The sequence below is a fragment of the Rutidosis leptorrhynchoides genome, chromosome 11, assembly GCF_046630445.1.
Source record: "Rutidosis leptorrhynchoides isolate AG116_Rl617_1_P2 chromosome 11, CSIRO_AGI_Rlap_v1, whole genome shotgun sequence".
NCBI lineage: Eukaryota > Viridiplantae > Streptophyta > Magnoliopsida > Asterales > Asteraceae > Rutidosis > Rutidosis leptorrhynchoides.
Genome location: NC_092343.1, coordinates 149,878,856 through 149,892,432, shown reverse-complemented (window position 1 = coordinate 149,892,432; position 13,577 = coordinate 149,878,856). Strand labels below are relative to the sequence as shown.

Genomic DNA, 13,577 nt, shown 5'->3' with positions numbered 1-13,577 from the left:
GTTAGCTATACAGGGTTGAGGTTGATTCCAAAATATATATAGTTTGAGTTGTGATCAATACTGAGATATGTATACACTGGGTCGTGGATTGATTCAAGATAATATATATCGATTTATTTATGTACATCTAACTGTGGACAACTAGTTGTAGGTTACTAACGAGGACAGCTGACTTAATAAACTTAAAACATCAAAATGTATTAAAAGTGTTATAAATATATTTTGAACATACTTTGATATATATGTACATATTTGTTATAGGTTCGTGAATCGACCAGTGGCCAAGTCTTACTTCCCGACGAAGTAAAAAATCTGTGAAAGTGAGTTATAGTCCCACTTTTAAAATCTAATATTTTTGGGATGAGAATACATGCAGGTTTTATAAATGATTTACAAAATAGACACAAGTACGTGAAACAACATTCTATGGTTGAATTATCGAAATCGAATATGCCCCTTTTTATTAAGTCTGGTAATCTAAGAATTAGGGAACAGACACCCTAATTGACGCGAATCCTAAAGATAGATCTATTGGGCCTAACAAACCCCATCCAAAGTACCGGATGCTTTAGTACTTCGAAATTTATATCATATCTGAAGGGTGTCCCGGAATGATGGGGATATTCTTATATATGCATCTTGTTAATGTCGGTTACCAGGTGTTCACCATATGAATGATTTTTATCTCTATGTATGGGATGTGTATTGAAATATGAAATCTTGTGGTCTATTATTATGATTTGATAATATATAGGTTAAACCTATAACTCACCAACAGTTTTGTTGACGTTTTAAGCATGTTTATTCTCAGGTGATTATTAAGAGCTTCCGCTGCCGCATACTTAAATAAGGACGAGATTTGGAGTCCATGCTTGTATGATATTGTGTAAAAACTGCATTCAAGAAACTTATTTCGTTGTAACATATTTGTATTGTAAACCATTATGTAATGGTCGTGTGTAAACAGGATATTTTAGATTATCATTATTTGATAATCTACGTAAAGCTTTTTAAACCTTTATGAAATAAAGATTATGGTTTGTTTTAAAATGAATGCAGTCTTTGAAAAACGTCTCATATAGAGGTCAAAACCTCGCAACGAAATCAATTAATATGGAACGTTTTTAATCAATAAGAACGGGACATTTCATAAGGTTTCTATCGCTCCAGTATTAAATAGCCTTGTGACAATAAAACGTTGTGATGAAACGTACCCTAACTAAAATCAGGATCCATACAAAACTCCATAACAATTGCTTTACCGCAGGTAATTTTAAAGTTTTTCCTATATGAGAACTTTTTCCCTTAAATGACCAGGGTGTCGATATCTATAGCAAATTTTTGGGTTATCAATTCTGCAATCAAGGCCCCTCTTGTACAGTATCTTGGCTACGAGGTTATTCTTTCCCTACCTTTAACAGGCTACAATGTGTATGCTCAAGTAATTCCTGACAAAATTCTCCCCGGATCACCCCATATTCCTCATGTAGTAACATTGGAACTTCTGCATGATTTACTTCAATATAATCACGCTGGCCTGGCGTCATCATATTGTACTAAATCGTACGTTCATTCCAATATCATTTCATATGGTCAATGTAACGTGATCACTTCCAATTATACACAATTTCATCTAACAGTGCTTTATCTATGCCATCTCAAAACGGAATCGACATAACTAATCTCACAGTTTCTCGATGTGGGTGCGTAGGTTCCGTAGGTCATGTATTAATGCCTAAGTGTCCCGAAGTTTCTTTAAAGGTTCGGATTCAGGTAACGTTGTTAGGTTCCTTCTAGATATTCATTCCGGGTCTCGCGTCGGGTTGTACGTGTAGCAAGTAGTGATACGATATGTCTCGAGGTGACTCGCAAGTCTTTGGGTATGGCTGAGTATTAGTAGAAGGCACTATGACCTCATTAAAGGGAATGCCTTCCCGACTTCTCCAATGTCTAGGAGTGGTAGGGACCTAAGTGCAGATGTGTCGTTAGATCGTTGAGCAGTCGTGAAGAATGAAAGAGTTAAGTGCCGGTCATGAAAGCGTACAGTGTATGTGTCAACTGAACAATCTTCTAGATTGCGTGAAGTAATGTTTCGATCTCTGGAACAGTGGAACAGTAGTAACAGGTGGATTACACTACTAGTTCTTAGGGTTAGACGAGTGGGAAAGTAGTTCAGGAAAACATCTGAACCGGAAAGGATAAGTTCTCCAAGTCGGTATAGCGGATAGTAGACAGGTAGCAAGAGCGTAATCAGGCATAACAACTACAGCAGCCTAGATCGTTTACAGCAGCACGTAGAATGGCAATAGTAACAGTATCATACCGAGGTAACATGCTAAAGGCAGATAGTGGCATGCAGTAATGTCACACAGTAGCATGCAATCGAAAGTAGGTAATATCATGCAGTAGTGTAAACAAGTAGCAGCATACGATATATAGTAGTAAAAGCAAGCAGCAGTATGCAGTAAGTTCAGCGGAAACAAGTAAACTAGCAAATTGTAGATTAGTACTATTAGTGAATCCTACTCGGGTCGGTATTAGACTCAGTAATGCAACCTAATTCCCTACAACCAAAGCTCTGATACCAAATGTGATGCCCCGTACAAAACCATCGTGTACGAATCATCAACAACAGGATCATTACAAGGTCAAACACTATATGCTATTTCAAAATACGTTTGCATTCGTGATAAAAAGGTGACGTCATAGACAACGTCAAATGTTTTACATCCAAAAGTATGCTTCAATGAACGGAAGCAAATATAATAGTGCGTGACCCATAGGTCGTTACAAATCATAGTTCAAAAGTATTAAAGTTTGAATGCAAGTTAAACAGTTCATGCGGTGATAACTATAGAGCAGCGGGTGTCTACAGCAAGACTAGCACGACAGCGGAAGCAAATAACCTTAAGCACCTGAGAAAAACATGCTTAAAAACGTCAACACAAAGGTTGGTGAGCTATAGTTTAAGTATAACAGTATGTAAGGTACGCCACGAGATTTCAGTGCTACAAAGAGCGTTTCAAAACAGTAATCCAAATCCGTATGTTTAAGTATATGTTTAACCGTGGGCACTCGGTAACTAACTTAACGTTTATACCCCCTAAAAGTACACTTGGCAAGTGCGTATGTATACGAAGTATTAAACACTCGTTAAATGCTAGCGCGACTAGCCCGAGTGGGGATGTCAAATTCTATGGATCCATATCTAAGATTCGTGTTCACCGGTTCAAAAACCAATGACTAAACGTTACCGAGCTAAAGGGAATGTTTCTGCCGTTATATAATCTACACGTATATAAAGTTTAAGTACTCGTGCCTAGTATGTAAAACATAAAATCCACATGTATTCTCAGTTCCCAAAATAAGTTAAAGTAAAAAGGGAATGCTATAACTCACAATGATAATGTAGCGGTAAAGTATGACTCGGGAAATAAGCAAGTATGTAGGTTGTCCAAATGGGTCCTCAACCTAAGTCAAATATCACTAAGTCAGTAAATCGTCCCAATAGGTTTATAAGTATGTAAATAAGGTCTTAAAGGTCATCATCATTCATCATCAAACAAAATGTGTAAAGTAAGTTTCGTTCATGAAAAGAGTTTAAAACAAAAGCTGAGTTCGGTCAGTCACCACGGCCTCTATACCTACTGAAATAAGGTGAGACCAGTGGCCATGGCTCCGTATGAGTCCTTTAGTTGTGGTAAAAATTACAGAAGAAAACTCGTCTTCGTTTGACCGTGGCGACGGTCTAAGTGCGAGTAGGTCAGAATTTTCAGCACAACGTTAAATGGACATAGTGACGATCGGAGGGCCATAAATCCTAAACCGTAACTCGGATTAAGACGAGTCCTATATGAAAAGTTATCTACTCAAACAGAGCTATCTGAAAATCATCTTTACAGTTGCCCAGGTCGTACGGGTCAGACACAGAAACAGTAAAACAGTAGGTTTCGGGAGTTCTTGGTACTCGATGCTAATCACGGTTCTCATCCTTGATGCATATAGCTTCAAGTGTACAACTCGTTGATGTGTTTGCATCATCTTGACCAAGGTTTCACCATCATAACACTTGTATAAGTCCAAGACATGTAGCACAACTCATTTAAGTGTTGCAAGCGTTTTGATGAACCAAAGTTACATCAAAGTCTTAGATCTGACACATACATGAACTATAAAAGTAATATTAACCAAGTTTTGACTATTAGGACACAAGTGTAGGTCTAAGACATGTAGCACAACTCACTTAAGAGTTGTATGAAGTTTGATGAACCAAAGTTACATCAAGATCTTAGATCTAACACATACATGAACTTTAAAACTAATATTAAATTACAACTTGAAAATAAACTTATAAAATCAAGATCTTAAGTTGTAGAACATAGTTCTTAGTTAGATCTTGAAGATCCTAGACCCAAAAGTCTAGATCCAACATAAGTGTACCAAGTTATAATTAAAGAAAGCTTACTTACATGTTCTTGAACTTTTAAAGTTAACTTTTGTTCAAGATAAATGAGATCAAAGTTAACTAGTAACACTTGACCAATTTTAACCAACAAACATGAATTTAAAGTGCATAATATAAGGAAATAAACTAAGTAAACTAGTAACTAGTTTATGGGTTGTTCATACTTTAAAGATTCAAACCAAAGTTTGATCTTTAAGAAAGTAAACTTTAAAGTTTACTAACATGAATACAAGCAATGATTTACAACCATGAACTTACAATCTTTTTTTTAAACAATAAATGTAGAACAATAACTAGTAAGTTAGTTCTTGTGTGTTCTTGTTATGAACAAGATAAATGAAGAACAAACTAACAAGTTTGATTCTTGAAAACTAGTAAGTAACTAACTAACAAATACATGTAACAATAATCAAAGACAAGTAACAATCAAACAAAAGAATGATGATGATGAAGGGTATATGTTACGGTTTTGCAAGGAGAAGAAGAGAAGAAAATGTTCATAATACTTACAAGTATTTGAGAGAAAAAGAGAGGGAAATGAGTTGCAAGTATTGTGTGTGTGTAAAAGTGAAAGAGTAAGATGAGAATGCTAGTAGATACGAGTTACAAAAAAAAAAAAAAAAAAAAAAATTGAACACCCTTACACCCATTAAAGTTGACGGTTTTGGAAGGGAAGGGGGAAGGAGTTTACTCACTAGTCACATGCATGTTAAAGTCTTAAAAGTTGGTTAATAAGGGGTGTATGCATGGGAAGGTGTTGTAAGTATCATGTAACAAGATTCCAATGCTCTAAACTAACTAGTTAAGTTCCAAATGTAATACTTACATGAAGTGTTGGGCTAATTAAGTTCATTTAAGAAGTAGGGTGGACTTCTAAGCCCATGTACAAATATAAGGCCCAAGTATGTGTGTAGGTAATAAGTTAAATAAATAAGCCTAAGTTCAAATAAATAATAATCCAATAAAAGCTCAAGTAATTAACTAGTAACTTTAGTTAATTAAAATGATTAATAAAATCAATCATGAATGTAAATAATATTCTAAAAATATTATTCGTGAAAGTTTCGTGTGTCACAAAGACGTTTCGGGCAATTAAAGTCAAGTAAGGGCAATCATGACAACATGTAAATGTAATAACATACATTCATTTAATCACAAGTATTAATAATAATAATAACCATTATTAATTAAAGATGAAAAAGTCAGGATCATTACAATATATATATATATATATATATATATATATATATATATATATATATATATATATATATATATATATAAATTGTGGTAAATGGTGTCACCTCCTCATTGACCAATGGCCAACTAACCCAAAAATACTGCTGAAACCGTTTTATCCCATACGGATCCACCCGACCCAATCTTCACTGTTAATCCAAACACCATACCTCCTTCTCAAATGTTCTGGACTCTGCTTCTTTCTGTTCCTCCCTGCCTTCAAACTTTCTCTCCAATCTTCTATACTATACAACCGCGTCTTCACATCCATTTTCCCTCGCTTTATTTGCACCCCGATGATTCCTTTTCGCTGAACAAATAATTAAATTAGGGTTATTATCCTTTGATTAATCTCTAGCATACCTCTACTCCTGATTAATCTCCCAAAGTATCAAACTTCCGTCGCCGTTTATGGAAGCTGCAACGGTCGCCCCCGAAGCCGCGACCATGAACACAGTGGAAGAGGAACCACCGTCTCTCATCATCATCAACCTGTCGTCGCCGCTGCTCGACGCCGCCAACGTTATCACAAATGCGCCGGCCATGACGATATCTGAAGAGGAAAGCCCGTCTTCATCATCATCATCAAAACATCTTTTAGGTATTTTATCATCTACTAATTTCAGCAACTTTAATGATCATTCTTTGTTTATTCGAAAAATTAAACATTATTTCTCTCTTCTTGTCTAACAAAAGTGTCAATCTCTTCCGTTTGTGTTCACTTATTTGTGTTGTTTATCTTATTGGTTGTGAAATAGTCAAAATTAGCATAATTTCAAGCAAGAATATGCAAAGGAAGTCTCTTTACAATTGTTTTTTAAAATGATTTGAAATTGTTAGTGACTCTGTGGAGTTGGCATTCAGTCGTTGAACATGGTATACACTTTTGGTGCTGAATGAATGACGCTAAAATGATGTGCCCTTTGCCGACATTACCAACAATGCTTATGTTGCCTACATCTCCCAAGTTGCATCCATAGCGGACTAGCGGTACATGTTTTTTTGCTCGATTTTAAACAAATATATGAGCCTCATATTGTTTTTTGATTTCTTTTTAACATTTTAATTGTCTTTGATTATTTTTTTTTAATGATATTTTGTTAAAGGGGTTAGAAAATATTGCATCTTATTCTTAAATACCAATAGTTTCGCCCGTATTTGCCATTGGCAACTAGCACATCTGTTTTCTCTTCACATATTCAAATATCTATAATTTTTTTAAAGGAAATTATGATTGAGATATATTGATTTGTTGTATTTGCAGACCATCCCTGATGCAGTTATTATCACTGTAGTTGCATCAAATGTAAGTTGCTGATTCGGATACATACTTTTGTCATGTGTGAGTGTTCTATGCCTCCAGGTAATAACAACACATCTTTGTATTCATTTACGTAGATTATTACATACTAAGTGCTAACTACTAACTACTAACTACTAATAAAATAAAATAGAGTGTCGTAACTTTTATGTACCCGATTTATTTAACCAATTTAAGTTAAATTCTTTGAATGTATGGGGTAGAGATATATAAACCCATATTGACTCTGATTGTATATATCTTTGCTTAAATATTCTAAACGACGTATCCGTTTCTTGTGTTTATATTGAATATAAATAAAGTATTTACTTTACATCAGTTAACTAGCTGTTATTTGTATTTATTTATGCCATCAGACTTTTGTTGACTGTGTTCAAGTATTCAAAGTGACAGTTTTATCTTATATTGCTTGTAGGTCATGATTTCAGGGTCTTGCTGTCCCGGGTCATTCGTATGTTTAACGGTGATTGAAATATTTCTTCTTCGCCTTTTGTGTTTACTTCTGTTTCCTTCCGTCAATTGTATGCTTTCTTTATAATGGTTACTGATTTTGGTTTGCGATGGTGAATGGTTACTGATTTTTGGTTTGCGATGGTGAATTGTTTTGTTAGTTTGTTCTTTCACTTAGAAATGGCCAGGCAAAAAAAAAAAAAAAAAAAAAAAAAAAAAAAAAAAAAAAAATTGTAGCCGTAACGAGTATGTATCTGGTAAGGTTGCTGATGGTAATGTTCTTGCCTTTGCGTGGAGTCCTTTGTCGTCGAGGCCAACGGCCTAGAGGAATGTAGTGCAGTACAACAATTATGTGAATCATGTTTCTTCTCAAGGGTCATCGGAAGTTGCATCTGCATCTGTGTCTCTCATTGGTTATAACAAATTAATGTCTTTACCTACACTTACTCACCCGCATCTTCCAAGCCAACGGTCAGCAGCAACTGGTATTGTTTCCTAACATTCTTGAATTCGGTTAGTTTGTTATCTTTTGATGTTTGTTTCTTCTTTTTGTAACTTTATTTTCTGCTGACGTGATTATGCATTTTGTAGGGTGCTGAGAAAGATGGGAAAGGTTACTTTGAGGACCGTAGGCCTGCGTCTAACATGGACCCCTATGTTACTTCAATGATTGCTGAGACTACGATCCTGTTGTAAAACGGGTGTTGATGATCGACAAAGTTTGAAGCGTTATCGAGGGAGATTCGAGTTAGAATTTGGAAGCAATATATCCTGATTGTGTTTAATATAGTTTAAAGTAGGAGTTTGCCAAAGGGAAGGGGTTTATATTTTTGGTTCTGTTTTATTGTTTGTATTCAATCTATTTTTGGAGAAGTTTGCTACATATTGCATGGTTGATATCTACATCTCCCCATTGTGTTGTTGGTAATAACGATGGTAAAGTCTGTTGTCGAATCTAATAACAATGTCAACGATTGGTTTCATATTATTTATTTATGTCTGTTGTCTACACCTCCCGGTTTCATATTATTTATTTATGTCTGTTGTCTACACCTCCCCATTGTGGTGTTGTCTAATAGCAATGTCAACTACATAGATAAAAAAAAAAAACAAAGAACTTATATGTGAAAAGGACAAAACAACAGACGATTGATAGCAAATTCTTCACATTCTTAGTTCTTTGACAACATTAAAACCAATGTTATTTTCAACAAATACCGTGGGATATATCACCCAAAATTATGGAATCTTTAGGTAACATTAGAACAATATCACATATAGGTAAGCTAGCTCAAACTGACTCCCAACTTCAGGTAACCTAACTTAACGTAAATATTATGATTATCCAACGCCTATGTTCCAATTATCTTTAGACGAAACAGTATATGATTCCGCCGCAACGCGCGGACCTACAAACTAGTTTAGAAAATAATATGTTCTACCTTTATAACGGCTTTCGGATGGAACCATATTATCATAGTAAACTATATTTCTGCTATACCGCCGAAAATTATATGTGTTTAGGATGTATTCTCCAGTGGTGGTCTGGAAGCCAGAGAGATCACCACCAATTATGTGATTCCACGACTTGTAATAACTCAACACGTCATCTTCTTCTTCTTCCTCCTCATTGCTTTCATCATCATCATCATACACAAAGCTAACCCCACACTCATCTGTCATATTATCATCTGAGAATTGGTCTTCTGTAGTAATAGTAATCTGGTCACCGACTACCATCTCATTTATTCCAAACATCCAATGGCTTAAGAACGTTAAATACTCTTCATCTACATAGACACCTGAACTACGTAAACAATGAATGTATATCCACGTGCGATTCTGTGTTATATTGCTAATTCTTATCATTGGCAAGTCAAAACCATTTAATGATTTTCCGTCGCCACTATCAATGTCACAAATACAAGGATTCTGCACACAACATAAGTTTAATCCTTTTAGGTATTTAGAAGATGTTGGGATGGTAAATGATATTGAATTCCCCCTGTTGCTATTTTTAATCCAGTTTGGCATAGCTTTGTTCCCCCCGTAAAATGTGCTGAATATACCAAATTTATAATACATCTGTCAATTAAAAAAAAATTCAGATTAAATCAGCATAAATAATATATAAATTATTAGTATTCACAAAATAGACAACACCTGGCTTTGGATTTGTGCTTTCTCATATTTTCCTAATATTTGGAAGTGCCTTCTTTTAATCAGATCTAAATCAGTCCAGCCCAAAGTAGTTAATAAATTTTCCTCAACATCTACCAAAGGTTGTTTTTTGACTATGCCTTCAACTACAACATCTGATGAAGTTTCTAATACTTTTGAATCTGTAATTAATAAGAGTGGGGACATTTCTGGATCGAAAACAATTCTATTCAACGAACAGTCTGCAAGTGGATCAGATGTAGTGTGGACCAAAATTTGCAGTGTAGATGGAGGATGTTCGATTGACGTTAGCATATCACAGTAGCCCATACTAAGTCTCTCAAGCCTAATGAGGCTTCTTACACAGTTTGGCATGGAAACAATCGGATTTCCATCTAAACCTAACTGTCTTAACATGCATAGGGAACTCATATTCACGGGGAAGGATTCATTGGACAAATTATTATGTGCAAGTGACAACCTTACTAGTGTGCTAGGAAAAGAAATTTCAAACAAATTAATTTGTGGCATAGGTATAACCTCCACGATGGCAGAGGAAGATGGTTGTGACTCCGTATCCCTAACCTTGGTTTGACGCTCAAAGGTATTGCAACCATCTAACCATAGCGTTTCAAGCTTCTTCAACTTACCTATGGCTCTTGGAAATTTCTCAAGCTTGTTGCAGTTACTCAGATCGATGATGACCAATTCAGCACAGTGCTCAAGTGATTCACAAATCTCAGTCAAACTTATGCAATTTCTAACTACTAACCTCTCAAGTATAGGGATTTCGTGAAAGCTTCCTAGCTTTTCAAGGTGTTCACAAAAACTCAGATCAAGAAACTTCAATGATCCAAACAATTGCTGAAATCAAGGTGAGTAAAAATAGTTAATAAAACAAATTTGATCAATATAAATATGAGGGAAAAATATCAGTAGGTGCTTATAATTTCTTACCTTTTTCCCACTATCAGGTGGTTGTGGATTACCAAATGATACAATATTGCTATATGACAAGTCGAGAGCAACGAGATTTTCCGTTGGTAACTCAGAAGGTATGGACTTTGAGGGGAACCCATGCATACTCAACCATCTTAATTCTTCTGAGAAATTATCGTAACAGCCATTAAATTTGATATAATCAAGATGTAGTATCATCAAATTATCCATTGCACTCAATGCATCAGTCTGAAGTTGAAATGATCGACCTAACTTCTCATTCTCAAGCATTTTCATGTTAAGGCTGAGTCCTTTTATTTTTCCTGTACCCTAAGAAGAAACAATTGATTAAAAGAAGCTGAAAATGTTGTGAACGTGTCTATAGACATTTTTAAGTACTACTAACATGTATACATGCCCAGTTACCTTTTTCCGTTTCAATACTTTTAATGACTCTTCAGAACACCACCATAACAGACTACGCTTCCATGGCTTGTTAATTGATTCTTGACGTACTACATCTCTACCCATCTCTTGAATCAGTGAATGCATCGTTAATGTGTCATATTCTATAACTAGTAGGCATCGATCAATGAGATTTCTGAACCCACTTAGTGTGCGTATCTTACATGCATTTAATATAGTTGAGGTGAAAATTCTATGTTTACCAACAAAAAAGCAACAAATATGCTTAAGCAATTCCTTATCATTGTTCGACGGTATCGAATCAAAGCTCATTCGCAACGCCTTGTTAATACGAGAATCAGTTTCTTCCTTCAACACTTGTATACGATCCTCCCATTCATCTACTGATTGATTATGTAGAGACTCACCCAATACTTTAAGAGCCAATGGATGTCCTTCACAGTACTCCATAATCTTTTTTGACACTTCTTCATAACCTTCCTTGGGACTCGTACTCATGAACGCATGATGACTTAAAAGCTCCATTGATGCTTGCGTGTGTAAGCCTTTAAGTAAGTATTTCTTATGCTCGGGTTGAACTTTAGGGTTGATTATTGATGCATATGTATCTGTAAGTGATGCATCTTTGGTTGTTATTATAATCTTGCTTCCGGGGTGAAAACCTTTCTTTCCGAGCAACAAACACAACTGGTCGACGCTATCAACATCATCAAGAATTATAAGCATCTTTCTTTGAGTTAGCGCCTTCTCAATTTTAACAGTATACTCCAAACTATCATCACCTTGAATCGGACATTTTGTTGCAATGTCCCCAAAAAGTTGTTTCTGTAGATCAAGCAATCTATAAACTTGTGCATTGCATTTTGTACCGATACCTTCAATAAAGCTGCTTCTTTCAAATAATTGAGCATACGACCCATATACGTATCTGGCCAAAGAAGTCTTCCCAATCCCACCCATTCCTAAGATAGTGAGAATATCAACCTTATCATCAGAGGATCCGTTTTTCAACCATGTAGAAACAAATTCAATTGAAGCTTCCATCCCGAAAAGGTATGGTAGACTAGTCATCTGGGACCCACCTATCCTACGGTAAATATTGGTAACAATTTCTTCAATAAACTCCGTCTCTCGCCTGGAAATGGATGTTACAGAGAACAACATAACAATACAAATCAGTAGACAAGTCATATCATATTGGTTTTATCAATTAGGATTCTTCTATTATATAGTAGTCAAATATTCGTAGGATTTATTTCCTGAAAGTCGAATTGCCCTGGGAAAGGTTTTACCGACCCGTATTCAGGACCAAGGTCCGACCGCCTGCCCCTCGGGATGGTATAAGGTTTGGATCCCTGTAATGCGGTTCGGGTTTTCTGCCCGAAAGCGCGTGCGTGCGTGGCAAATGAGAGTATTGGATGCCAACAACTTGTCTTTCAAAAAAAAGTAGTCAAATATTCAGAATACCTCGTTAATTTAAATCAATTAAGGAAATCAGTGATAAACAGCAAAGAGAATGCAGATCTAAGAAAAATCTTCACGTTTATGTAATAAATATATTCTTTCAAATTTCTTGTTATGAAATATGTTACGATCTAAATATACATCAGAAAGGTTACCTGCCCTTTGCATCTTTTCCTTTTAGATCAGTAACTTCTGTAAGTGCTTTTTCCCATTTTCCAATCTTTTCTGCCCGTTGACTTTTTCTATTGACATCAGTTTCTTTCTCCATAGTTTCTTTATGCTTCGTCATCGCATCTCCGAAGCTATTTTGTTGCTTCCTGACATCAGTGGGCTCCACATGATAGAAGACGGGGATAACAATATGGTCAGAGATCAAACGTTGCTCCAGGATCAATACTAGCTCATCAAGACACCAAGTCGAAGTAGCATAATTCTTTGATAGCACGATTATAGAAGCCTTTGACGCTTTGATTGCACACTCCAATTCAGGTTTTAAATCTTCTCCTGTTTCAATCTCTTCGTCATCAAGAAAGGTTTTGATTTTGGAATCAATGAGTGCTTTATGAAGATGATCAGTGAAACCGAGACGAGTATCAACACCTCTGAAGCTTAAAAAAACACCATATATGTTATCTTCTGGAATTTCAGTGATAATAACCATTGCGAATTATATGGATGCACGAGTGGTTTAAGAGATGAACGTATATGTAGTTATATGATTGGTAATAGTTTATAGAAAAGAGTGGTTTCTTTATAATGGAAGCTTAAGTCAACTACCATTTACTTTTCAGTTAGGAATTTGCTGGGAAGATAAATAAAGATATGTGGAGCCTGTTACAATGAAAACCTGTCTCAACATCTAACAATAAATCTTAATTTATATAACTTTATTATATTAATTAATTCAAACATATTTTATTATTTCATTTAAAGGATCAAAAAAAAAAAAAAAAAAAAAAGTCAAAGTTTATGTAAATTTCAAAATTAATGCCTGAGATTAACTAAGAAACTTTGAAAAAGGTTTTGTTTTAAATTCTCCCGGTCCTTTGATTTATTGACAGGTTGAGAAAACGAAGCTTCACCGCAACATACATGAACTTTCATCTTAATTAA

At 35.3% G+C, this 13,577-nt stretch overlaps 1 protein-coding gene across 1 annotated transcript; it reads right to left on the bottom strand.

Annotated features, from left to right (window-relative positions):
- Window positions 1-8,522: 8,522 nt before the first annotated feature.
- Window positions 8,523-13,125, bottom strand: LOC139875059 (disease resistance protein RUN1-like). The gene is made up of 6 exons (XM_071862434.1): window positions 12,620-13,125; window positions 11,001-12,135; window positions 10,593-10,904; window positions 9,639-10,499; window positions 8,918-9,560; window positions 8,523-8,563 (listed from the first exon to the last, which is right to left on the bottom strand). The coding sequence occupies exons 1-6, from the start codon at window positions 13,123-13,125 to the stop codon at window positions 8,523-8,525; spliced, it is 3,498 nt and encodes a 1,165-aa protein (XP_071718535.1).
- Between the last annotated feature and the right edge of the window lie 452 nt (window positions 13,126-13,577).